We start from the raw sequence: 25,466 nt of genomic DNA on the forward strand, positions 1-25,466 counted from the left end.
AAATTTGTAGATTGACACTTAACAGTGGTGATATATCCAGCACAGCTCAAGGCTACACTAGGTGCCAAGACTGGGGTTTATAAACTCTCATTCTGAAAGGTGTCTTGTGGTTTGTGTTTTCTACATAAGTTGGTTTTCTACTTTCTGAATTAGACTAGGAGTTTTAGGAGTTTTGACAACTTGTTTGACAACAGTTTTGACAAGTTGTAGGAGTTTAGGTCTTTGACAAAGACCTGGAGCCTCAGGTGTCCCTGCACAAGAGCTCAGCCCTGGAGGGAGATGTGACTTAGGGTGGTCACTGTCAGCAACGGTGGAGGCTCCCAGTAAATGGGGCAGAGGACAGAGGGCCTGTCACCACTACCTGTCTCCAGTTAGGTTCCCAGTGACTTTAAACCTGACATGTTACCTCTGAGTACGTTGTTGTGATTGCAGTGTTGCTGCTACTTTAAGAAAAAATAACATATGTAATACCATGTGGTCTGTAGGTTACAGTCCTTAAATTCTACAAAGTAAGTCTTCTGTGCCTCTAGTGGAATAGAGGGTTGAACTCCTGGGGGCACTGGGATCTTCAGTTTTTGATCCTTTGATCTTAAGGTTGTCCAATAAGGAAATAAAAATGGTGCCACGACTGGTTTCAGGGAAGATATAAATATGATTAATTTATTTGGCATGAAAATCTACATTGAAATGAAAAGAAAAGAAATGATATTCAGTGGGTGGAAAAATATGTCAAAAAAGGATAAACCTCTGTCTTATAAAGCTTGTATTTAGTAAAAATTATTTGTGTACCAATAAAAATTAATAGTATTCCGTAATAATTTTTGGAGACACAAGTGAACATGCTTCCTGAACAATAGTCCTTTGATAATGGATCCACTGTATTTTTCTTTCTTTTTTATTTTAATTTTATATTGGAGTATAGTTGATCAACAATGTTGTGTTAGTTTCGGGTATACAGCAAAGTGATTCAGTTATACATATACATGTGTCTATTCTTTTTCAGATTCTTTTCCCATTTAGGGTATTATAGAGTATCACGCACAGTCCCCTGTGCTGTACAGTAGGTCCTTGTTGGTTACCTATTGTAAATATAGTAGTGTGTACATGTCAATCCCCAATTTCCAATCTGTTCCTCCCCTCTGGTAACCATAAGCTCCTTCTCTAAGTCTGTGAGTCTGTTTCTGTTTTGTGAGTAAGTTCATTTGTATCTTTTTTTTTTTTTTTAGATTCCACACATAAGTGATATCCTATGATATTTGTCTTTCTCTGACTTACTTCACTTAGTGTGATTATCTCTAGGTCCATCCATGTTGCCGCAAATGGCATTATTTCATTCTTTTTAATGACTGAGTAATATTCCATTGTACATATGTACCACATCTTCTTTATCCATTCATCTGTTGATGGACATTTAGGTTGCTTCCATGTCTTGGCTATTGTAAACAGCGCTGCAGTGAACATTGTGGTGCATGTATCCTTTCAAACCATGTTTTTCTCCGGATATATGCCCAGGAGTGGGATTGCTACATCATGTGGTAGCTCTGTTTTCAGTTTTTTAAGGAACCTCCATACTGTTCTCCATAGTGGCTGTACCAATTTACATTCCCACCAACAGTGTAGGAAGGTTCCCTCTTCTCCACACTCTCTCTGGCATTTATTGTCTGTAGGTTCTGTGATGATGGTCATTCTGACTAGTGTGAGGTGATATTTCATTATAGTTTTGATTTGCATTTCTCTACTAATTAGCAGTGTTGAGCATCTTTTTATGTGCCTCTTGGCCATCTGTATGTCTTCTCTGGAGAAATGTCTGTTTAGATCTTCTGCCCATTTTTTGATTGAGTTGTTTGTTTTTTTGATATTGAGCCGCATGAGCTGTTTGTAAATTTTGGAGATTAATCCCTTGTCAGTTGCATTGTTTGCAAATATTTTCACCCATTCTGTGGATTGTCTTTTCATTTTGTTTATGGTTTCCTTTGCTGTGCAAAAGCTTTTGAGTTTCATTAGGTCCCATTTGTTTATTTTTGTTTTTATTTCCATTACTCTAGGAGATGTGTCAAAAAAGATATTGCTGCAACTTATGTCAGAGAGTGTTCTGCCTGCATTTTCCTCTAAGAGTTTTATAGTGTCTGGTCTTAAATTTAGGTCTTAAATCCATATTGAGTTTATTTTCGTGTATGGCATTAAAGAATGTTCTGATTTCATGTTTTTACATGTAGCTGTCCAGTTTTCCCAGACATTTATTGAAGAGACTGTCTTTTTTTTCCATGGTATAGTCTTGCCACCTTTGTCATAGATTAATTGGTCATAGGTGCTTGGGTTTATTTCTGAGTTTTCAATCCTGTTCCATTGATGTATATTTCTTTTTCTATGCCAGTACCATACTGTTTTGGTGACTGTAGCTTTGTAGTTTAATCTGAAGTCTGGGAGCCTGATTCCTCCAGCTCCGTTTTTCCTTCTCAAGATTGCTGTGGCTGTTTGGGGTCCTTTGTGTCGCCATACAAATTTTAAGATTTTTTGTTCTAGTTCTGTGAAAAATGCCATTGGTAATTTTTCCATCGAGATACATACACATGCATTTGGGTGTGGGTATATGTGTAAATATATCTAATGCTTATGGGAGCTTATATTCATTTTAAGTGGGGAAAATAATTGACATGCTCACATCACTGGTTCTGAAAGGGATTGGTGAGAATATCACCATGGAAAAACATGGCATGAAGAGCAATCTTAATTGTTCTCCCCTGCAAGTAAGTGTGACCCTAATATTGTGGCCTATGTTCCCATTATTGTGGTGATTCTCATATACATGGTAGTTTTTGCTTGTTTGTACAGCCATGTATCAGATACCATTTTTAAGGAACATTTTTGTTTTTTGGTTTTTTTGTGGTACGCAGGCCTCTCACTGTTGTGGCCTCTCCCATTGTGGAGCACAGGCTCTGGATGCACAGGCTCAGCGGCCATGGCTCATGGGCCCAGCCACTCCGCGGCATGTGGGATCTTCCCAGACCGGGGCACAAACCCGTGTCCCCTGCATCGGCAGGTGGACTCTCAACCACTGCACCACCAGGGAAGCCCTTAAGGAACGTTTTTATAACTCATTTGTTTTCCTTTTGCATTACGTTCAATTGCAGTTAATTTTTATGATTTTTGAAAAACAAAAAGACACAGACACCCATGTGCCTGCCACTTAGCTTAAGATGTCAAACTTGACAAATGCAACCAGAGGCCCTCTTGTGTTTACCTGTCCCAATAGCTTTTTCCTCCCTCATCTCCCAAGAGATAAAACTATCCTGAAATTGGTGTTTTTTTTTATTCTCATGCCTGTTTTTTTTATACTTTTTGTGACATCTGAGTGTATCCCTAAGCAAGATGAATGTTTGCTTTTGGATGTTTCATTCTGACCCAATGCTACAGGAACATAGACCCAATGATTCCCATACTGATGCCTTTGCATTTTTTTCTTACTAGTGCCTTGCTTGGAAGAAAAGAACAGTACATGGGAATATTATTTTCAAATGCTGTAATGTGGCTGGCATACAGTATGTCTTATAGATGTGTGGATTTATACGATTTTATATAAATATAGTTGGAATGGCATATTTATTTAACCAAGTTTTATGTAACTTGGAGTTTCTTCGCTAAAGTCATTTCTTCAATCCTACCATTTAAACTCATGACAAATACTGAGTAAATTTAAAATTGGAACCCTCCCCACTGCCAATACACACGCTCCCTACCTGCCTTAACGTCCCCGCTCCTCCTCTTCTCCCTAATGGGAATGATTTCAGTGTTTCTCTATCACTGAGGAGGAAAGGTGTTCTAGTTATCTATTGTTGTATAACAAGTCATCGTACAACTTAGTGGCTTCAAACAGCAATTTATTATGATCTCTCCTGGTTCTGTGGGCTGACTGGGTTCACCTGGGCAGTTCTCCTTTGTGCTCTCCATGTGGTGATAGGCAGACAGCAGCTGGGGCTGGAATCATCTGAAGGCTCCACTGGAATAGATGTCCAGGTCGGCTCACACGTGGGCTGGCGGTGATGCTCACTGTTGCCTGGGAGCAGCTGGGGCCGTGTTGCAGAGCACCTACCACGTTCCCCTATTATGTACCTTGAAGTTTTCAAACCTCGGCAGATTGATTCTAAGAGAAAGCTTCCCAGAAGCAGGCATCCTAAGAGTCCTGGGCAGAAACTGCAAAACTTCTTATGACCTAGCTTTCAATAGCACTTCTTCTTCATTCTACTCGTCAAACAAGCCACTTAGCCCAGCCCGGATTCAAGAGGAAAGAAATTAGACTCTACCTCTCAATGAGAAGAGTAGCCAAGAATCTTTAAACTACCACTGGAGGGTTCGGTAAACAGTGTTGTAGGATGGGAACATCCTCATTGCCCTGCACTTTATGAAGATTTCATAGTTAATCACATGTCTTCTCCAAGGACCTGTTGCTGATTCTGGAACCCATTCCTGTCCCACATTGCTCTTGATTGAAGGGAGCAGAAACTCACTAAAGAAAAGCAATAACTAAATGAAAGTCTCCCTGAAGGGTGTACATGAAATGAAGTCAAAGGCGCTTGAGAATTGAGGCAGCTCTGTGCACTGGCAACTTTCTCTATTTTCTCTGGGCCTTCTTGGTCTCTCTCAAAGGGACTTTGCATCTCTCTGCATATTTTTTTAAGACTTTACTTTCTTAAGAGCAGTTTTAGATTCACAGTTTTGAGAGAAAGATACAGAGATTTCCCGTATACCCCCTGTCCCCACACGTGCATAGCCTCCCCATTACCAGCACCCCCACTAGAGTGGTACATTTTTCACAGTTGATGAATCTACATTGGCACGTTAGTCATTCAAAGTCCATAGTTTACCTTAGGGGCCATTCGTGGTGTCATGCATTCTACGGGCTTGGACAAATGTATGACATATATCCATCATTATAATATCCTGCAGAGTGTTCTCACTGCCCTGAAAATCCTCTGTGCTCTGCCTCCCTGCCCCACCCCTAGCAACCATCTTTGTACCAACTTGATCTTTGTACCGTCTCCATGGTTTTATTTTTTCCAGAATGTCTTATGGTTGGAACCATACAGTTTTGTAGTCCTTGCAGATTGACTCCTTTCACTTAGTATTGTGCATTTAAGGTTCCTCCATGTCTTTTCATGGCTTCATAGCTCATTTCTTTTCAGCACTCAGTAGTATTCCTTTGAGTGTACCACAGTTCATCTTTTCACCTACTGAAGGACATCTTGGTTTCTTCCAAGTTTTGGCACTTGTAAATAAAACTGCCGTAAACAACCTTGTGCCAGGTTTTTGTTGAAGACGTAAGTTTTCAGCTCCTTTGGGTAGATACCAAGGAGCGCAATTGTTGGATCTTACTGTAAGAGTATGTTTAGTTTTATAAGAAGCCTCTGAGCTGTCTTCCAAAGTGGCTGTACCATTTTGCATCCCTACCAGCAAGGAACGAGAGTTCTGTTGCTCCACATCCTTGCCAGCATTTGGTGTTGTCAGTGTTCTGTGCATCTTTTTACTTCGCTGATCCATTTCTTCTCGTCCTCATGGTGTTCACTTCCTCAAGAATTCCCGTCATGTTTTTACTGGCCAACTGGGCTCTCACCGTACAGTATGATCTTCAGCTTCTTTTCATCCTCAGCCCTAGCTAATTGCCCAGTTTTGTTTTGTTTTTCATTTAATTTTTGAGAGGAAATTTGATTGGCAATCCTCATCTTTGTGTGCCCGGTTGTAGAGCAGTAGTCATGACCCACCCAGATATTAATAACTTTGCTTAACAAATCCATTTGTTTCAACTATTTATAAATGTGTTGAAACCCTTCTTGTACCATTTTGGTTTTAGCTTGAATTCTCTAAGTATCCTGTGAATAGTAGTTTAGGTACTTTTTTTATAAAATATACCCAAAGCCTTATTCCTTATGTCTGAGCTTGAAATCACTTGAGATTTCAAACCCAGTCATATCAAACCAGGAAGAAAATTTCCTCATGTAATGAACACATATGCTCTGGCAATCAGAGTGTGTGAGTCAGAGTGCCTCAAGTGGATTTAAGTCGTACTTTTGTGATCTTTCTCTTCCCAGGGTTTTCTGTGGAGATGTGGCCTCATGGTGTAGTTTTCTTAGGGCAGAATTTTAGTTTCTCTGTGAAAGTCTCTGTGCACATATCCTACTTAATAAATATAGAATGATATGAGGCTCAGTCATTAAGTTGAATTTCTGTGAGGTTGCTGCTGTGTAACGTGTCAAGTAGCCATGATTTATTATGTGTTATAATGATGCTATGGAAATAAGGTTATTATTTTTTTAATGCATAACATCATTATAAGTTATTTGTAGTTTAATGAAAAGCTAATGGTTAGTTACATTGTTTTCAAATTTTGTTATTATTACTTGGAGTATCTCTGGGAGATTTTTTTGCATACCCCCAAAATGTAAGACCATATTGTAAGGGGGTTTTTTCCCCCCAATGGTAATATATAGCTTAATGGATGACTTCCAACAAGATTCTAGTGAATTAAATTATCCTTGTTTCATAAGCTTTACATAATTTGAAATACTTTTCATTCATTTCTGTATTTTTACAAATGAAAATAGTACCAAACATACATATTTTATTTATTTATTTAATATTTATTTATTTATTTGGTTGCACCGGGTCTTAGCTGTGGCTTGTGGGCTCCTTAGTTGTGGCTCACCAGCTCCTTAGTTATGGCTCACCAGCTCCTTAGTTGCAGCACGTGAGTTCCTTAGTTGCGGTTTGTGGGCTTCTTAGTTGCAGCTTGCTGGCGCCTTAGTTGTGGCATGCAAACTCTTAGTTGCAGCATGCATGTGGGGTCTAGTTCCCTGTCCAGGGGTCGAACCCGGGTCCCCTGCATTGGGAGCGTGGAGTCTTAACCACTGTGCCATCAGGGAAGTCCCCAAACATACATATTTTAGTCAAGATCATATCATAAACATTTTCTGTCTTTCAACATATGTTATAATTGTGATTATTAAGAAAAAAATAACCATATTAAAGCTAGGGTAGAAAACAAAGCAAAAGAAACTGCCCATAATTCTTCAATTCTCATATCATAAGTTTTCTTAACCTGTACTTACACTTTATCCCTGACTTCCAGCTCTACTGACTGCAAGGCTTAGAGACTATATCAGGTATTATGTATGACCTGTTGTCTTTGTCAAATGTGGTCCTGCTTTGCCACTTGAGCTTTTCCTTTATAACTGTGCTGAAAGCTAATTGTATCCTGGGGACCTTGGGTAAATGTTGACAGAACTGAGACATCTATAAATGTGCAGGACAGGACCCCTGTCTCACTGTTATGCTCTGTATCTAGCCTGTGTCTGACACATGGGAGAGGCTTAAAAATAGTTGTGAAATGAATAAATGCTTGACTAGAAGGTGTTGGTGATGAGGGCAGTAAACGTAGGGTAGTCATTTGATACACTCTGTTGCTGTTACCTTCGTTACAGATGGGCAATGAAGACACAGTGCCTCCAGGGATTGCAGCAGCGCACAGGAATTGATGGACCTTAGGGAATAGCTGTAACATGCCTACATATGTACATACCCAGGATGTTTCACAAGTAATGTTTTCATTGGTCACTTAGGAAAGGAGCCAAAAAGCTTCTATTTATTTTATTTGGCTTCATTTCTAAGAATGGTAAATAAACTAACACACAAATATATGCAGAACCTTAAGAACAGGATGAAGATAAACAACTTGGGGCACTTGGTATAACTTATTCATTATTGCTTATGGTCTTAGTAGAAAAGATTTTGTCGAATGGTTAACATGAAGTTATGTCAGAATCATGAAGGAATCATTAAAAGAGTGGCTTCAAAAAACAGACTAACAACAGTGAGATACCACTATACACCTTTTAGAATGGGTGAAATCCAGAACACTGACGATATCAAAGGCTAGTGAGGATGTGGAGCAACAGGAACTCTCATTTGTTGCTGGTAGGAATGCAAAATGGTGCAGCCACTTTGGAAGACAGTTTGGAAGTTTCTTACAAAACAAAACGTACTCTCGTAGTAAGATCCAATAATTGCATTCCTTGGTATTTACCCAAAGGAGTTGAAAACTTACGTTTTCAGCAAAAACCTTTACAGCTGCTACAAACCGTATGGTTCGAACTATAGGACATTCTGGAAAAGGCAAAACTATGGAGACAGCAGAAGGATCAGTTGTTGCCAGGAGTTGGGGGGGAGGGAGGGATGAATAGGCAGAGCACAGAGGATTTTTAGGGCAGTGAAAATACCCTGTATGATATTATAATGATGGTAATATGTTGTTAAACATTTTTCTAAACCCATAGAAGATGCAACTCCAAGAGTGAACCTTAATTAAACTCTGGATTTTGGAGGATTATGAAAATAATTTTGCTCCATCATAATTTGCCCAGTAAGTCTTCTGGGGGATAGGACTAAGGCACTGGGCTGCGGTAAGAATTCTGTGGCCCGCCTGCTTCTATGAAAAGTTCTTTCTCCACACTTTTACTGGAACTTGGAGCAAAAATAGAAGGTATCTGGTGACAGTAAGGGTTCATAGCACTGGCCTACCTGGCTAAGGGCTGCCTTTGGTGGCTCAGAAATGTCATCTTACTAGAAGCAAGTCCATCTCATGATAGACGCTGAGCCAGCCAGATGTCTCTCTTCTGTTTTCCTCCCTTCCCCTTCTTTGTGAAGGTCTCGGAGTTATTGGACTCAGCACAGTTCAAACGCTGAACCATCCTTCTGGTTTTCTAATAAATAGGGGAGGGGTTTGTTACGATATGAAGGTATGAACAAAGATTCGGTCACAGCTTTCATACAGTTAAGATCCTTTAGATATTGAAGGTCTGTAAATCATTAAGAAATTCTGGTAGTAGTAGTCAAAATAGACATGTATAACAGGCAGAGCCCAAATGTGAACGTATTTGACAGCTCTGTAACTTAATTACTTTTTAATGTCAGTCGAACAGATTCCACTTTGGTTTCTTGGCCAGGCTTCTATAGGCCTGGTAAAACCCTATGAAGTTGAAAATTTGAAACTTAGTATTCGTAAAACACGTGAACAGAGTACCCTTTTTCTGTCTTACCATGTAGTTAAGAAATTAAGAATAGGACATTTCATTTTGGTATCTGTCTCAAAAACAGTTAAATGGTGAGAATCTATTTTCAAAGTTCTGAACAGTCAAGTCACAGATTTTTTTTTACTTAAGAGCTTAATTTATACATCAAATCAAAGGAGAAAATCCCATACTGCCTTGTTTTTGGAGGCATGCATTTAGTCAGTTTAACTAGGTGTATTAGTTTTCTAGGGCTGCCATAGCAAAATGCCACGGGCTGCATGGCTTAAACAACAGAATTTTTTTTCCTCACACTTATAGAAGCAGGAAGTCCAAGATCAAGGTGTCTGCAGGTTTGATTTTCTTCTGAAGCCTCTCTCCTTTGCTTGCAGGTGGCCATTTTCTCACTGTGTCCTCACATGGTCACCCCTCAATCTGTGTGTTGTCTTTATCCTGATCTCTTCTTCTTCTAAGGACTCCAGTCATGTTGAATTAGGGCACACCCATATGACCTCGTTTTACCTTAATTACCTCTTTAAAGGCCCTGTCTCCAAATATAGTCACATCAGAAGTACAGGGTTAGGTCTTCAGCATATGAATTTTGGAGGGACACAATTCAGCCCATAACACTAGGGGTTAAGATAAAGATTCTTTTCTCAACTGCAATAAGGACTCAAGTTCCTGACTGAAGCAGGGTGATGACCCCTCGTGAGGGCACTGGGTCTGACACTTTCCCTTCAGAGCTTGATAGAGTGAGTGGCATCTCGGCCTCATGCCCCATTTGCCAGCTTCTCTGTGAGGTTGCTGGGCGCCTGCCTGTCTTCAGTGTTTGTGAACAGCAGCTGAATGCTGTTGGGCACTGTGTTTTAATTTAATTCACCCACTGGTATTTGCGGAATATCTGTTTTGTACATGTGATCTTTATAGACCGTGATAATACCCGCACTGCGTACAAATTATTTTCATGTCTCCATTTAACATTGGAGTAGAGAGTAAATGGAAAATATGCTGAAGCTTAGATTTCTCAAGAAATCTTTGTTTTCCAATTTATTCAAATATCACATTCCATTATCACTTGAGTATTCATTTTATATGTAATGTAAATCATTAGACATTTACTAGTGTAGACCTTTTTTTGTAGTTACAATTTTATTTGTATCAAAATAATCAAAATAATGTACTTGGGTTTTAGTTTAAAAAAATTAAATTCCATATCTTCATATTAATCTATTTTTGACACATTTAAGCACACATTTTAGAATGTCACTGTGCAATTAGATATTCTTAGCACATGTCACTTGTGAAAAGCACTTTAAATCTAAGTACATTCAATTGAGCGTAATTAGAATATCAAGATACATATTCTTCGTATACATTTTGCCACTTAATTTTTTAAGTAGCTATAAGTATCTACCATGTGAATTCAAATTAAAAGGAGGTGATTAAATTACAGTTATAGTTAATGCTTTTAGTTTAAAATATAGCAGGAATAACACTATTTTTTTAAAAAATACACTGCTACGTTTTCTGTGGACAGCAGATTGATGACAGAATGGATTTGTTGTTGTTGTTGTCACATGCAAGACTGTTAGTATTCTCTGCATATTCTCAAGACTGTCGCCGAGAATGGTGGGGGAGGGAGCAGGCGTCATAAGGGCTTTTCCATCTTGTGAGTTCTTTTGACTTGACGGCCCCCCCAGTCCCTAGAAAGAACGTTCGAGGATAGTATCTTGGTTGGTAAAGAAGCATTAGAGAAAGGCTTGGTTCGTTCATAACAGGTGAGAAGAAATGGATTATAGAGAAATATGAACTGGGGTTCCTGAACAGATCTTTTAGATCGTGTATTTAGGCTGCTGCTATGTCCTGTGATTGTAATAGTGAGCAGACGGCCTTGGCAAGTCATTTTTAATTTCCATGTAAGTTTTTTTTTTTTTTCGGTGGGGGGCCATGCCACGTGGCTTGTGGATCTTAGTTCCCCAGCCAGAGATTGAACCTGGCCCCGGCAGTGAAAGCGCAGGCTCCTAACCACTGGACCGCCAGGGAATTCCCTAATCCCATGTAACTTTAAAACTTACTTGTTCACAGTCATTGGACCTAAAGTATGTTAAGATCATTTTTGTGAAGATCACTGTTCTTGGAATACTTAGAGAAATTGGGCAGTACATTAAGTTTCTGGATTATGTTGCCTTTCTAAATATTTGATTTCTTGAAATTCTCCTTTTAAGAAAGAAGTATCACTTCCCTCAATAAAGTTAACTATGCAGAATCGGAAGTGTTAACGATGAAGCTAATCATTACATAATATGGCAAAAGGAATTTGGGTGACAAAAGTGGGAGATAGAGAAGAAAAAATCAAGCTTACAGAAGCACCTGGGCACTGAGCAAAAGCTATGATAGAAGCCACGTTTCAGGTTCTTTGCAGACTATCTATCTAGCCCATTTCAGAAAGGGAGTATTAGAAGAAAAAACCTATATTTTACTTCAAGCCCTGAGGACCATGTCATGTGAAAAATTCGAGCATTTGGAAAGAGTGATGCTTTGTGTCGATAGAGTGCCATTCACCTGAGAAGCTTGGTGTTCGGACTTCATGCTGACATAGTTGTAGCTTCCACAGCCCTGCTTCCCTTTCCGGTTGCTCTCAGCCCTCCTGGATGCAAAGGTGAATTTATGAAGATCATGGACTTTAGACAGGACTCACACAGCTAGAACTGTCATATGGAGATGTGCACTTTCATTTGTACTGGTGGCAAGATGAGGTGTCTAGCATCCACTTGGGATAGTTTTAAAGTCCAAATACTAGGACTTGATCTGGAACATTAAGGGTGATTGTGTTACCTTTTCCTTCTAGCAGTCGTATTACCTGGTTAGAAGGAGTGCACGGTGCGTCATTTTCAGCAGTGGGGAATCTTCTGTACTATATCCTATCTAATCTCTCTCTTGGTCCCTTTTGTGACCAGCAGTGCACATTTCCAAAGTGGCTTGCCAGTGTCGAGGGCAGCCCACACCTAAATGGAACAGAGATCAGTCCACAAACATGGTGTTGTAAATGATGCGGGTTATCTATCTGGCCGTTGTCATTTTTACCGGGACATGATTGTTAACCATTTCTCAGTAACAAATTTTCAGAATTTAAAATACCCACAATTTATTGAATGTCATCTTGAATTTAATTAAATAAAATTGAATGAATTTAAGTTAAATAAAAACTATCTGGTTATGTTGAGCTCTACGACATCACCCATCACTCACTCACATGAGTTCTTCTTTTTTTTAAAAATTAATTTATTTATTTTTGGCTGTGTTGGGTCTTTGTTGCTGCACACGGGCTTCTCATTGCGGTGGCTTGTCTTTGTTGTGGAGTGCGGGCTCTAGGTGCGTGGGCTCAGCAGTTGTGGCTTGCAGGCTCTAGAGCACAGGTTCAGTAGTTGTGGTGCATGGGCTTAGTTGCTCCACAGCATGTGGGATCTTCCCGGGCTCGAACCCTTATCGCCTGCATTAGCAGGCGGATTCTTAACCACTGCGCCACCAGAGAAGTCCCTCGTGAGTTCTTTTCTTCCTTTTTTCCCCTTTTTTACCAGATATAGCTGCTTCCTACCAGTCTTCAGTGTGACTGTGCTTTCCTCAGAAAGAAAGTTTAATTTGCAAGTTTCTAGGGAAAGAAAAATTTGAAAACTCAATTGTCCTGGCTTTGAAGGAGTTTGCTAAACTAAATTCACCTAAACAGAGTTTCGTCATGTATTTATTAATGGTAATCAGTACCCCTGATTGAGCACTGTGGTGTGCTAGACACTGGAATCAGTGCTTTATATACTTGTTTCCATTTACTCCTCACATAATCCTATAAATAACAGCTAGAATATGGGCTCCCTGAGGGTGGGGATCTTTGTCAGTTTTGTTCACTCCTATATACCTGCCTCTGGAGTTGGCACATTGAAAGCATGAAGAGCATTAGTGGCCCTGTGTCCATTTTACAGGTGAAATAAGTTTGGAGTGTGTAGGTTAAGAAGTGTGTCAGAGCCTAGGCTGTCAACCATGGGCCATACTGACTCCCAGCGGTGCCCCCCATTTCTCAAGCAGCTGCTCTGTGTCAGGCACTGTGCTAGCTGTGGTACATGCTACTTTATTTAGTCCTCACAATGAGTCTGTGAAATGCTTTCGTCTCTTTGGTATAAATAAAGAGTCTAAGTCTTAGTAAGTTTGAAGAATTTGTCCAAGGTCACATACAAGGAAATTATGAAGCCTAAATTCCAGGTTTCTCCGATTCAGTTGCTCCCATGCTGAACCACTGTGCTATATTTAGGTAAAACCCACACTAGTGTAATTATTTTCCGAGCCCGTTTGAATAAAATGGAAAATAGGTCACTAGCTATACATTTCTGAGTCTGAAATGTTCCTCAAGGGTTCAGATTTGGCATGATTGGGGGATTTTACCTCCTATGGGCCGGGCTTCCTCATGATTTATTGACTAATCTACAGAGAAAAACTTGATGCATCTGATAAAAATCAATGATATTGTACCTGGGAGAAAACCTCTCTTATGTATTTCTTGATGGACTCCAGTGTCTCTGAAGCATTTGCATATCTGGATCTTTTCATTTCTCTAGTCTTGGCTAAATTTTAAAAGTTACCGACACTGTAAACGTGTGTTAATGTGGCAGAGGATTCCCCACGTGACTTTTTGTTCAGAATCTTCCTATCTTCAAACATCTTCATGAAACCTGGTTGGGATTTTATTTAGGAAGACTGCTCTGAATTTTAAATTAGTTTATGAAAAAATTGACACCTTTACAACCTTGGACTATTACATTCATTTATAGGAAATTGACATTTTTTACATTTGCATTTAAAATTAATTTACAGACCAAATGACACCTTTATAACATTGAGTCTCCCAGTTGAAGAACAATACTTGTTTCTCTAGTATTCAATCTGTATGCCCTTTGTATTTTAAAAACCTATATATTTTTTCATTTCAGTTCTATACATTTCATCTTAGGTTATTTCTTGTTAATGCCACTTGTTAAAAAAGAAAAAAGTTAATGTGTAAGATTTTTTGTTTGGTGTAGCAGTTTCATATTTCTCCTCTAAAGATATATAATGTTTTTGAATGTCGGGCTCTGTTTTTTTTTTTCTTTTAATGCTACAGAATTTTTTGTCACACTGATGCAGGTATTCAATACAAGTAGGCAATAAAATATTCTTGTTCAGTACCTGATAACAGCCTGGGTAAGAGTCCACATGGCGCCAAACGGAATCATTGCTCACCTACAGTCCTGTGCATACAGTCGGCTCTTAATAGAGAACCTAGAGAACCACTGTGGAGCTGCCCATGGCTCTGGGTACCCTGGGGCGGGCACAGATAGAACAGCCTGTTTTAAACACTGTTTAAACACTGGCTGCGTGCTGCATCTAACAGCCTGTTTCGAGGTGAGGGACAGAAGGCATGAGCAATTGCATTGGGCTCATCCTTCGACGTCATTAGCTGCTTCATCCTCTTGTCTGTGTTGCACATCAGACTGACTTCACCCTAACTTCTGCTTGAGAGCCAGAGTCTAATTTTACTGTTGCTTCTGAGAGCCCTTTTGTTGTTGATTTGGTTATGCTTCAGAACTTTAGTTGTGGTTCCTTATGCCAAATCCTGATCCATTTGAGTCTGTTTTTTTTATCTTTGAAGGCTGTATAGTGAGACTAATACTAATAGTTTCTGCTCTGAAACAAAATCATCCCACAGCTCTGTATGTGTCATTAAAGCAGATCTGCCAGCTTTACAAAACTGTCTTCCACTCTTCCTCTTCCTCCACTCAGAACTTGTGCTGTTTTGCTTAAGCGAAACACAATTATCCCCAGTTCTGTTTATCTTTTCACTCTCCATAGATCTTTTCTCCTTAATTCCCTAAATTTTCATTCTACTTTGCTTGCTTCCATAAATGACTATCATTCTCTCTTTTCCACTTCCCTGGAGAAATGTGGCTTACAGGAGCTCTCTAATTCCTCCGCATCCCATCCCCAATCACAGATCACCCCGTGTGCTGGGCTTCACCTCCTCCTTGTGTCAGCAGCCGTTGTTGGCCTTCTTCTCCCTTTGGGAAGCCCCTTTCTTGACTTCTGAGCCTGCATCAGTGTGCACTGTGGTGTATAGCAGAAGACTGTGTCACTTCTTAGGTCTCCACTCTTGGTGTTTCGTCTTCCACCCCATGTAAGCTCCTGCCTTCAGTTAGCACATATGTGGGGTGACGCCCTCATCTGTGTCTCAGTCCTTAATTCCCAACTCACCCTTCTATGGCCTTCTGGATGTGTTGTCTCTTTAGGTTCTTTTGTTCCCCCCTTTTACATATATGCAAAAACTCTGTTCCTTTCTTCAACCCTACCCACTCCTTTTGCCCCACATTCAGCATCCAAGCCCTGCTGATCTCTGTTGCATCCGCCCACCCCCTACTTCATTACCAATGTAATTGTTCTAATTCTGGCCTTCTTTCGCTCTCACCTAGTCTGCTAAAACCCTAATTTTTACTCCTGCCCTAGGGCTCTCCCTCCTAATAAACTCTCCCCTCTGCTGCCCCGTCATCTTTCTGAGACATCGATACTAGTCACAGCACCCTCCAGCTCCTGAGCGTCATTTGCCAGCTCTCTTCCCACCACAGGCACACACAAAGGCACTTCCCCAGAAGGCAGCCCCATTCCCGAGTGTAGCATTCTAGGCCTTCCGTGATTTGGCCCCGGTAGTCTTATTTTTCACCATCCTCCTTCATACCCCTTCCAGGCCATCTGAAGCAATGATTCTTCCATGCTGCCATGATAAGCAGTGGAAATAAATGCTCAGGCTCTGGCATCCAGCAGGTCTAGCTTTGAACCCAGGCTCCACCTTCCTAGCTGTGTGACGACCTCAGGCAAGTTACGTAACCTCTTTTCAGCCTTGGTTGCTCACTTATAAAACTGGAATAATATTATTACCTACCTTACGACATTATGAGGACCAAAAGAGAAAATTCTTACAGAGCTCTTAGCACGATGCCTGGTACGTAGTAAGTACTCAGTAAATGCTGCGGGACGATAATGTTGATCTCATCATAATTATCATTCTAATTAAAATCTCTTTGGACAGATGTGGTGCTGGGTCTCTTTACCCTCTAAGTGTAGCAAGCTCTTGTCACTGTCGCTTTGTGTCACTCCTTGCCTGGATTACCTAAGTCCTAATTGCACTTCAGTCACCAGTTGGTGCATTATCTTACGTGTTTTACCACCTCCCCAGATTATCGAAGTCAGCAGAAATCTCTCCCTCCTTTGAACTGCCATGGCAATGTGTCTGGACTTTAGCTCTTATCTCACTTATCTTTTCTCACGTGCCATTTTTTGTATTCATAAGGAGTATATTTCTTGGACTCAGTCTTTCCTCTGCTTGCTGGTTGTGTGGCCCTAAGGGTAAGTTGCTGTAGTAGTTTGCTAGAGCTGCCATAGCAGATATACCACAGACTGGGTGACTTAACATAAGTTTATTTTCTCACATTTCTGGAGGCTGGAAGTCGAAGACCAAGGTGTCAGCAGGGTTGGTTTCTTCTGAGGCTCCTTTTCTTGGCTTGAAGATGGCCGCCTTCTTACTCTGCCTCACATGGTCCTTTCTCTGTATATCTCGGTTTCCTCTAGTTGTAAGGATACCAGTCACGTTGGATTAGGGCTTACTCATAGGATTTCATTTTACCTTAGTTACCTTTTAAAAGGTCCTATCTTCGAATACAGTCACATTCTGAGGTACTGAGGGCTAAGACTTCAGTATATGAATTTCGGTGGAACACAGCGCAGCCCGTAATAGTTGCTTTAATCTTTCTATGCCTCAATTTCCTCTTATGTAAAATCTGGAAAAACATATGTTTTGAGTAGACTGAAGACATGTATACATGCAAGGCAACACCCTAATAGCCTATGATGGATGCTTAAGGAATATTTATTATCTCTACTCCTGTTCCAGACTCCTTGAGAACAGGAATTCTTTCTCACTCATCTTGTGTCTTTATTGTTGCTAGGACAAACTTTGAACATGATTGCTTATAAATATTTGGTGGATAAATATAGGAATGAACGATCAAGTAGGAGAAGTGAGCCTGCAATAGGTATATGTGTTTCTCTTTAGATGGATCCAGATAGTGGATAGCAACTAAGATTTCGGTCACAAAGACGATACTGAGAAACCTGAGGACAAGTCAGTCTCCCCACTGTAAACATAATATGCCACACGGAGCCAGTTCCTGTATGGAAAATCGTCACCTGGCCTACTTGTCATAGACTCCAGAAAGTCACAGGGAAATGATTTGTGACAAAATTGCCCACATACAAAAAGCAGTGTCTTCACACAGCCAGAGCCTTCAAGTGATGAGGGACACAGAGACGTCCCGTGCACAATAGGTGTTCCTGTCCACTGTCTGCAGATTCAGCTCTCTTTGATCTCTGCAGAGGAGGGACGTGGGTAAGGTACTGTGAATGGATAATAGACCAGGAGACTGAAGAGCAGCAGTAGTGCACTGCTCGGCGATCAAGTCATGATGGTGCCCAGACATCATGCGTCTGATGATAAGCATCTTCTCTCGGTGCCTTGGAGTCTCTCATTTCCTTCCAGCTTGACTCCAAAGAGCCGATTCATCTTCAGCCCCTCTACAATGTGCCACTTTGAGTCTGTAGGTTCTTTCTTTCTGAGCCCACCAGAGGTAACTAGTGCGACATTTTTTTTTTCTTACTATCACTGCACTCTTTCTTCCCACTGCCTCTGTTCCCTGCAGCTCTCTGAAGGGAACTTTTGCATCATCCTTAGTGATTAGACAGACTTCACTGTGCGATGCTAAAAGATTGGTAACTCCACTGTGCGATGCTAAAAGATTGGTATCTGTCAATTGGCTTGGAGTCAAGGGAGTTGAGTATAATTTCTTGTTTTATCGTATATAATATTAACTTTTGTGGATATTAGTTATGATATCAGATAATGAATAAGATAGCAATTCTATACCTAACAATCATACCCTTTAATAATGTTACCACTTGGAGATGTATAAAAGGTTTGTTACGAGATCAGATGTAAAACATATAAATGTTACCCTCTGAAAGAATGTAGAAAACTAGAATTAGAAATCACAGCTTTAAGCCCTTTAAGCAGCCTCTCAGAGTTGAAAGGCAGCCTGGAGATGATGCAGTGAAGTAAAATGATTCTCAACTCTCACCACACGTTTTAATCACATAGGAAGGGGCAAATGTAGAAATCTTATTTATCAGGAGTAAGATCTAGAAGTCACTATATTTGAAAAGCTCTGCAAGCAGTTGTAACATGCCACCAGGGAGGAGAGCCATCAGTTTAGGAGCTAGAGGAGAGGAAAGCAATGTGTTTGGAGTCACTGTTTGAGCCCCGTGCTGGCTGCTGTACATTGGCCGTCTCTTTGATCCTCGTAACAAGTGAGATGGTACGACCAGTAGTGACTGAGGATCACTTGTCACATGTGACACTCAACTGCCCCTTAGCTGCTGTTGGCAGCACTTGGTGAGTGTGCGTCGCGTTCCTGTTCTGTTCTTCAAGAAGATCCATGTATGTGTACGCTGACTGCTCGCCATTCTACCCGTGGTAGACACGGTCTTACCCACTTTTGAGCTTTTAAAAGTCAGCCTCAGGTTAACTCCAACTCAGCGAATCTTTCCCAGCCCTTCTGCCCCATGAAACAATTTTTAAAATTGTATTCATTTTCACAACATGAGAACTCAGGTCCAGAAGCACAGACACAATCCTTACTGTACCCTCAGCGCTGTTACTAGGCCAGGTCCTTTTCATCCCTTCATTATGGCTCCCATCGGCAACCCCCTCCATGTCGCTTGGAAAGACGCAGGTGCCAACTCACAAAATACTCAAAGGCTGCAGGGGTTGGTCTTCCCACCTGCCTGCGGGTCACAGCAGCCTGGGAGCAAAGCATGGCTCTTCTGGGCCCTGGGAGCAGTGGAAGCAGAATGGCTTCGTGTGGACCAGAAGAACACACCATCCTCTCCCTCCCACTTTAGAAGGGCCTTTTGTGGGCCTTTTCGTGAATACAACCCAGGTTTTTCCTGCCACTTCTGTAGAGTCACTCAGGAGAGATGAAGGTGATGGGTGAAACATGATTTAAGCAAGTACAGAGAGGGAGTCTGTGGCAGTCTAAACACAGGGGAATACTACCTTCTCCATAGTTTGAATGTGTGGAGAGAGGGAAAATCCTCGTCTGTTTTTAGGAACAAATGTGTCTTGACTAAGGTATCAAGTTGGTAAAAATGGAAAAATGATTTGATTGAGAGAGTTAAAAGGATGAACATTTTTCTTTGTTTTTTTTTTGGTTAACGTTGCTTCTCATATTAGATAAAAATGAATACTGCTACATGACTTCTTTATAGAAGTAACACGTGATCTATGCAGAAGAAACAAAAAACACAGCAGAAAAGAAATCTGTAACCCTACCACCTCAAAAGCACTACATTGGTGTCTCTCTTCTACATGATGGTCAGGGATAGCAGCGGGAGAGGCGTACGTGCATTTACGCATCTGAGAGTTTTTACTTCACAATGTGTATTGACCATTTCCCACCTTATTTTTATTGGCAGCATAATATCTCATTTCAGGAGCATACTCAAATGCATTTAATCTATCCCTTCCCAGTGCATGTTTATGTTTCTAATTTTTATTTCCAGGTATTAAACTGTACTTTAAAGACCATCCTAACAGCTGGTTTTGATTAGCACAAGCCATTTTGTGAAGGCACGCACGTTGGTTGATAGGATCAGAGGATCTGGCGAGAAGTAGTTTGGTATGATATTGCCCCAAATTGTGCATGTTACCACGATAGCATCTGCTAAGCTGTAAATGTCAGCACCATGTCTGTGGTCTGGTTCGGTGACGTCGCTGTATAATGAAGATTCTGAAGTACGTTCTATGTCAGCCTTAGTTTAGATGATATAAAAATATATTTGAGACAAGGAATAACAAGTCGAAGTACAGTAAGAATGTAATTGCTTATAATAAATATAGGCTTAGCTTCAAAATAGCTAGCTTAAAATTCCCCTTACAGTGTGTACTTTAGAGATTTCCACTGATGATCTTAGAGGTGAGGCACCCAGCCATTTGCTGGAATGAACACACATTGTTCACAGTTTGGGCTGTAATTGATTTAATGCATATTTTTACTACTTTGACATTTATCTTGTATGAAAAGAGCAATTCTATACACAGATAATATGTAAATATAATACGTAAGTCCATAAAATGGTGTTTGATGAGCGATCTGATTTTTTAAGAGAAGAAAAAGTAGCTTTCATCTAAGTTTGCATGTCCTCTGGCAGTTGTTGGAATATTGACAGAATTATGAAGTACATCATGCGAGAGCCTGTGTCCTCTCTGCCCCCCTCCTGTTCTGACAGGCAGATTCGTGTCCCTTTATTTAGATACCACTTACCACTTGACTTTCATTTTATGGCTGCCTTTGTGTGCTTGGCTTTGAGTCCTGTGGCGGGTAGATTGTGCTTCAAGGAATGTTTGTCATTTTAGTGTGAGGACTTGGGTGAGGCCAACAGAAGCCTCTCTGTGTTGGGCCAAGTCTCTGGTCTTTGCTCTTTCACCCTCCACATGAAGGAAATAGAGCCTGATCCAAGTCCTCCCAGGCAGTAACTATGTTTTGCTTCAAACTCATAATCGCTGTTTTAATTGATGGGACAAGGATTGAAACTACAGTCTATTGAGAATAATATTCTGAGCTCCTTTGAAGAGAATCACTCATCTCTTTCTGAACCACCCCGCGTTATACTAAATCTTTTTCTTTTTCTCCCTTTTAGGCGGGAGCCTCCCAGGTGATTTTCACAAATCCTTTGGAAATTGTCAAGATCCGTTTGCAGGTGGCTGGAGAGATCACCACTGGTCCCCGAGTCAGTGCTCTGTCTGTCCTAAGGGACCTGGGCTTCTTTGGGATCTACAAGGTAACTCTTTTCAGTCATTTATTTGAGTATATGCTCATCTCCTAAGCTAGTAACTGCTCGTAGGCATGAAATTGATTCCTCACATTTCTATACCTAGAGAAGATCTTCTGCCGGAGCTCATAGGGTACCTTCATGCCAGTTAGAAGGAGGTGTCCTTTGCTGCCATCTGCCAAATAACTGTCCTTAGAAAACATAAATCAAGGATGAGTATGATGTCATGACCCCCACAGACACTGTTCAGTTCACAGCTCTTTGCCACAGCACTGGGTGGAGTTTTGTTTGGGTCTGTTACTGATATGAAAACCTAATTCTCAGTGCTGTTGTCTATGAAAGATAGCTGCCAGGATCACAGGGCACCATCTTTCGGGAGATGGGCTGAGCTCAGTTTACCCACGCACGCGAAGCCCATTCCAGATCAGGAATTTATGTTCTGATCCTGTACGTTCCAAACCTATCCCTATGCGTGCCTTTTCGTAATTATTCTGCATCTTAACCATTTATCATTTAGAAAACAGTTTTTCAGAATGATCGCAAAACCAAAATTATAGAAAATTCTTGAAATTTGTTATTTACACTCTTCTACCAAAGAAGTTGTAATGAACTAGAATTAGCTTCATATATGCCCTGTTACGAGGCTTCATCAGACATAAGGTGTTCACCGTTTTTCAATGAGAAGATTAAAAAAAATGTTTCATGGCCAACTTGAATAAGTAAACCTTTAGGGATATAGGAAGGTAAGTCAAACAACTACTTAAAATGTTGGTTTTCATTTATTTACACATAGATATATAAAATCACATTACATAAAATTAATATTGCTTTTTTCTATACACACATATCAAGAAATATTTTATTCAAGTTTCTCATATGAATTTTAAATCAGCGTCTTGATCACCACTTAATCCACATTTTAAATCAGCCATTCACGTGGTTTTGGAAAGTCCATTGTCTTCATTTTCGTTCCAAGCTGTCAAGAGGAAGTCACTTTTGGACTCTGGGCAATATTGTCCCTAGAAATTTTGGCCCACAGACACATAACATTACGACAGTTGCTTTCTTTCTTTTCTATTCCCAATTTATCCTGAATGGATATATAATGGTCCCATATGTAACGTATTGCTTTTTAGAGTGAACTTTAAATGCCTTGCTCTGACATTCAGCACAGCATTTGTAAAAGTATTCCCCAGGAATACTTTTTTACCCTTTTCTTTTTAACTCAGTTTTTTAGGTGACCTTGGTGAACATCCAGTGTTAGTAATAATTGAGGTTGTTTCAGGTAAATCTGCCTTCCCCAAGTAGAGCTCTGTACTTCTCAAGGTCAGGTGGTTGGAAGAGTACCCCAAGATCTGAGACTCTGTGAGGATCAAATATTACGTGACACCCTCTTCTCTGAGGTTAGTTTTTTGGGGGAACCTGGCCTTATATTTAGGCATCTTGTAGTGTTTAGGAATAAGCACGCTGATTGTTTTAAGTAGCACTTACAATGCTCAAGGTGACCGTGCAGTGGAACACAAGGGGATAGCTGTTTCATTTACCAAATTGTTATCCAGCTGTAAGAAATAAACAGTATTGCCCTGAGGCATAGCATTCATCAATTTGAAGAAAAATCATCTTCTGTTCTGAATTTTTAGTCTCTTGCAGACTATCACACGATGTGTTTGACAAGCTGCCAAGCAGTCTTTCAGTGGGTTGTCTGGTACAAAGCACTTAGGTACTATGGCAGTGACTGCTATCGAAATGTCTAGATGGATAAAATGGTAGAAACTTGTTTGCTGACACAGAAACAGAGACTGTTAAGCTACCTGCAAACGAAACAAGACTGAGTTTTAGTCCTTTTCATCCTCACAGTGTTTCATAATCTTAATCCCCTTTGACACCCCTTGGAAGTAGTTGGTCTCCTAATTTTGTAGTTAGGAGAATAGAGGTGCCAACGGTGGTATCTGAGCTGAAATCGAGGCTCACAAGTTTCTTGTTTCCACTTTTGTTCTAAAATGGCTTTCCTGAAATGAGCAGGATTGCTCAAGTTTGAGCAAGAGACCTCTCCCATATAAAGTTAGTTTAATTACTAGCCTGGTGGTTTAATCTAGTTCAGAGGCATTCCACAGGCCTGGGTGCTGCCTTTCAAAACACCGCTTTTGGTGTATTGGTAATTACCAGGTGAAGTCACTAACAATTTGAGCTTTGAGCTTCTGGAAACTTGATTGCATTGCGAGAGAGTGACCTGGCAGGCAGTCTCCTCCGTTCTGCTGGCCGTTGGTATCATCAGCTAAACTCCCTGAGACCTGCGAGGCTGGACTTGATTCAGCAGAGTTCCCCTCTCCACTCAGTCTGATTGGTCTTGTATTACCACCCTAGCTTATCCTCATTTGTTTTATCCCACTTTCCAACCTCAGCTTTTGTAGTTTATCCTCATTCGTTTTATCCCACCTTCCAACCTCAGGTTTTGTAGCTTATCCTCATTCGTTTTATCCCACCTTCTAACCTCAGGTTTTGTTTCTTGTGAGTTTCCTTTCTCCAGGCTCACCTAACTTGCCCCACGCCCCCATGGTCAGAAATCACTTTAGTGGTTCTAGATCCCACCTTTTAGGGGCATCACAGCTTTAACATTGCTATGTAGTTTACTACGTTGTTGTTGTTGTTGTTTTCCCGGATAGCGCTCTTCAGTGATAAAGCTTTTCTCTGTTTCTAGTCTTGGTTGGGTAGAAAAATGCGAATGACTTGTGGTGACTAATACTTTTAAATCTGGTATGTTTCCCTCTGGGTGGGTCTTGAAAAAGAGAACTTCCATCCTAGTTTAAGGTGGGACAGGTAATCTTCATTTTCCCTCCCTTGGACCTTTTGTTTGCTGTTGTTAACATGACAATGCGGGACCCAGGAGGGGTTGAGTGTAGGCTCTGTCTGTGTGTTTAGACCTGCAGTGCTCAACCTCACTTAATTGGACTTAACCAGGCTTTCTGTTTTTCTCCTAAATTGACTTGCAAAATACCCAACTATTCTGCAACTTCCCAGTAAAAGGTAATTAGAATACTTGCTTTAGAAATACATTTACAACTGAAAAAAAAAAGTGGATGTGGTAAACATTTCACATTCCTAAAGTTAGAAATAGTTTAGAGCAGAAAGAGCGAACTCTGTAAACAAAGTACCCCCCATTATAGAGACATTGTTAAAGCCTAGAGTAGGCAGGTGATTGAAGTAAAGGCAGGATAATTAATTGCCTTTGAAAGAAAGACCTGTTTGAATATAATGTAGTTTTTTAAATCTGCAACAGGTACTACTTAAGAAAATGTGAGGTGGTATTTCCCTTTCACTAGGTAACTTCTGTTTTATTACAGAAGCCCCTAGAGTATAAGTAAAATAAATTCTTATCTAAGAAAGTGATACACACCTACTTTTGAATGGTACCTTTTCCTTAGGAGCCAACAGAGCTTCAATGAGGAGAAAGATTATACCTTCTGAGTGGAATAGAACTTATTTAACATTAAATGGCGGCACAGCTAAGATAGACTAAAAGGTGCATGCATGCTTCTGAAGCAGTGGAGTAGTTCGTGGCTATTTTTGAGAATGAAAAATGGTCAGTGAAGCAATAGTGGCAAAGATCCATCAAGCTTTGTTGAAAATTGTTTTCAGATTGTGTAATCACAAATTAAACATTTCCATCTAAAGCATGGAAAGTCACCAAGGAATATGAGCTCTGGCTACTGTTTTCGAATCAAAGGCCTCTGTCCCACTGCATTTGACAGAGAAAGTCATCCCTTGGTACCCGCGGGGGACAGATGCTCAAGTCCCTTCTATAAAATGGCGTAGTACAATGAATACAATTGGCCCTCCATATCCACAGGCTTCACCTCCAGTTGTATTTTCATCCACATACGTGCGTGTTGTGTATGTGTGTTCATTCATCGTGTGTATATAAATGAATCATTGGAGCTACTGTTCATAATATCAGAAAGCAAGTGATGACACATGTTCTTGATTATTCTGCTAGTTGTCTCAAAGGGATATTGTTTGGTCTTTTAAAGTAAGATACAAGTTTATGTTTCAAAAAATGATATCATTCAGAGATGTCTTTAAGAAAGTAAAATTTTCTCTTTACCCCTTACCACCCTATTCTCTCTTTAAAGGATTACCACTGCTTATGTTTTTTATATATCTTTAAGAAAAGAAAACCTTTCTATTTAAATCTGTATTTATTTCTCTCCTCCCTCTCTCCCTTTTCTCTATCAAAAATTGTACACACACACACATCAATGGTGTATCTGTGTGTTTTAACACAAACAGAATCCTCCTAAACACACAATATATCTTAATTCTCTTTTCTCATTTTATTTAATAACTGTATATAAGTTTCTTTTAAGTTTTTTTTTTTTTTTTTTTTTTTTAAAGCAGTTTCCTATTGTTGGGTATTTAAGTTGTTTCTAGTTTGGGTACATCACAATGACAGGGTGA

At 40.2% G+C, this 25,466-nt stretch overlaps 1 protein-coding gene across 1 annotated transcript in view; it reads left to right on the forward strand.

Annotated features, from left to right (window-relative positions):
• Window positions 1-25,466, forward strand: part of SLC25A13 (solute carrier family 25 member 13) — a 170,078-nt gene that overhangs the window by 119,746 nt on the left and 24,866 nt on the right. Inside the window, exon 13 of the mRNA XM_065883726.1 lies at window positions 20,880-21,020. Within this exon, the coding sequence (XP_065739798.1) occupies window positions 20,880-21,020 (141 nt within the window). The remainder of the gene's footprint in view (window positions 1-20,879; window positions 21,021-25,466) is intronic.

Source organism: Phocoena phocoena, chromosome 9 (assembly GCF_963924675.1).
Source record: "Phocoena phocoena chromosome 9, mPhoPho1.1, whole genome shotgun sequence".
NCBI classification, from domain to species: Eukaryota; Metazoa; Chordata; class Mammalia; order Artiodactyla; family Phocoenidae; genus Phocoena; species Phocoena phocoena.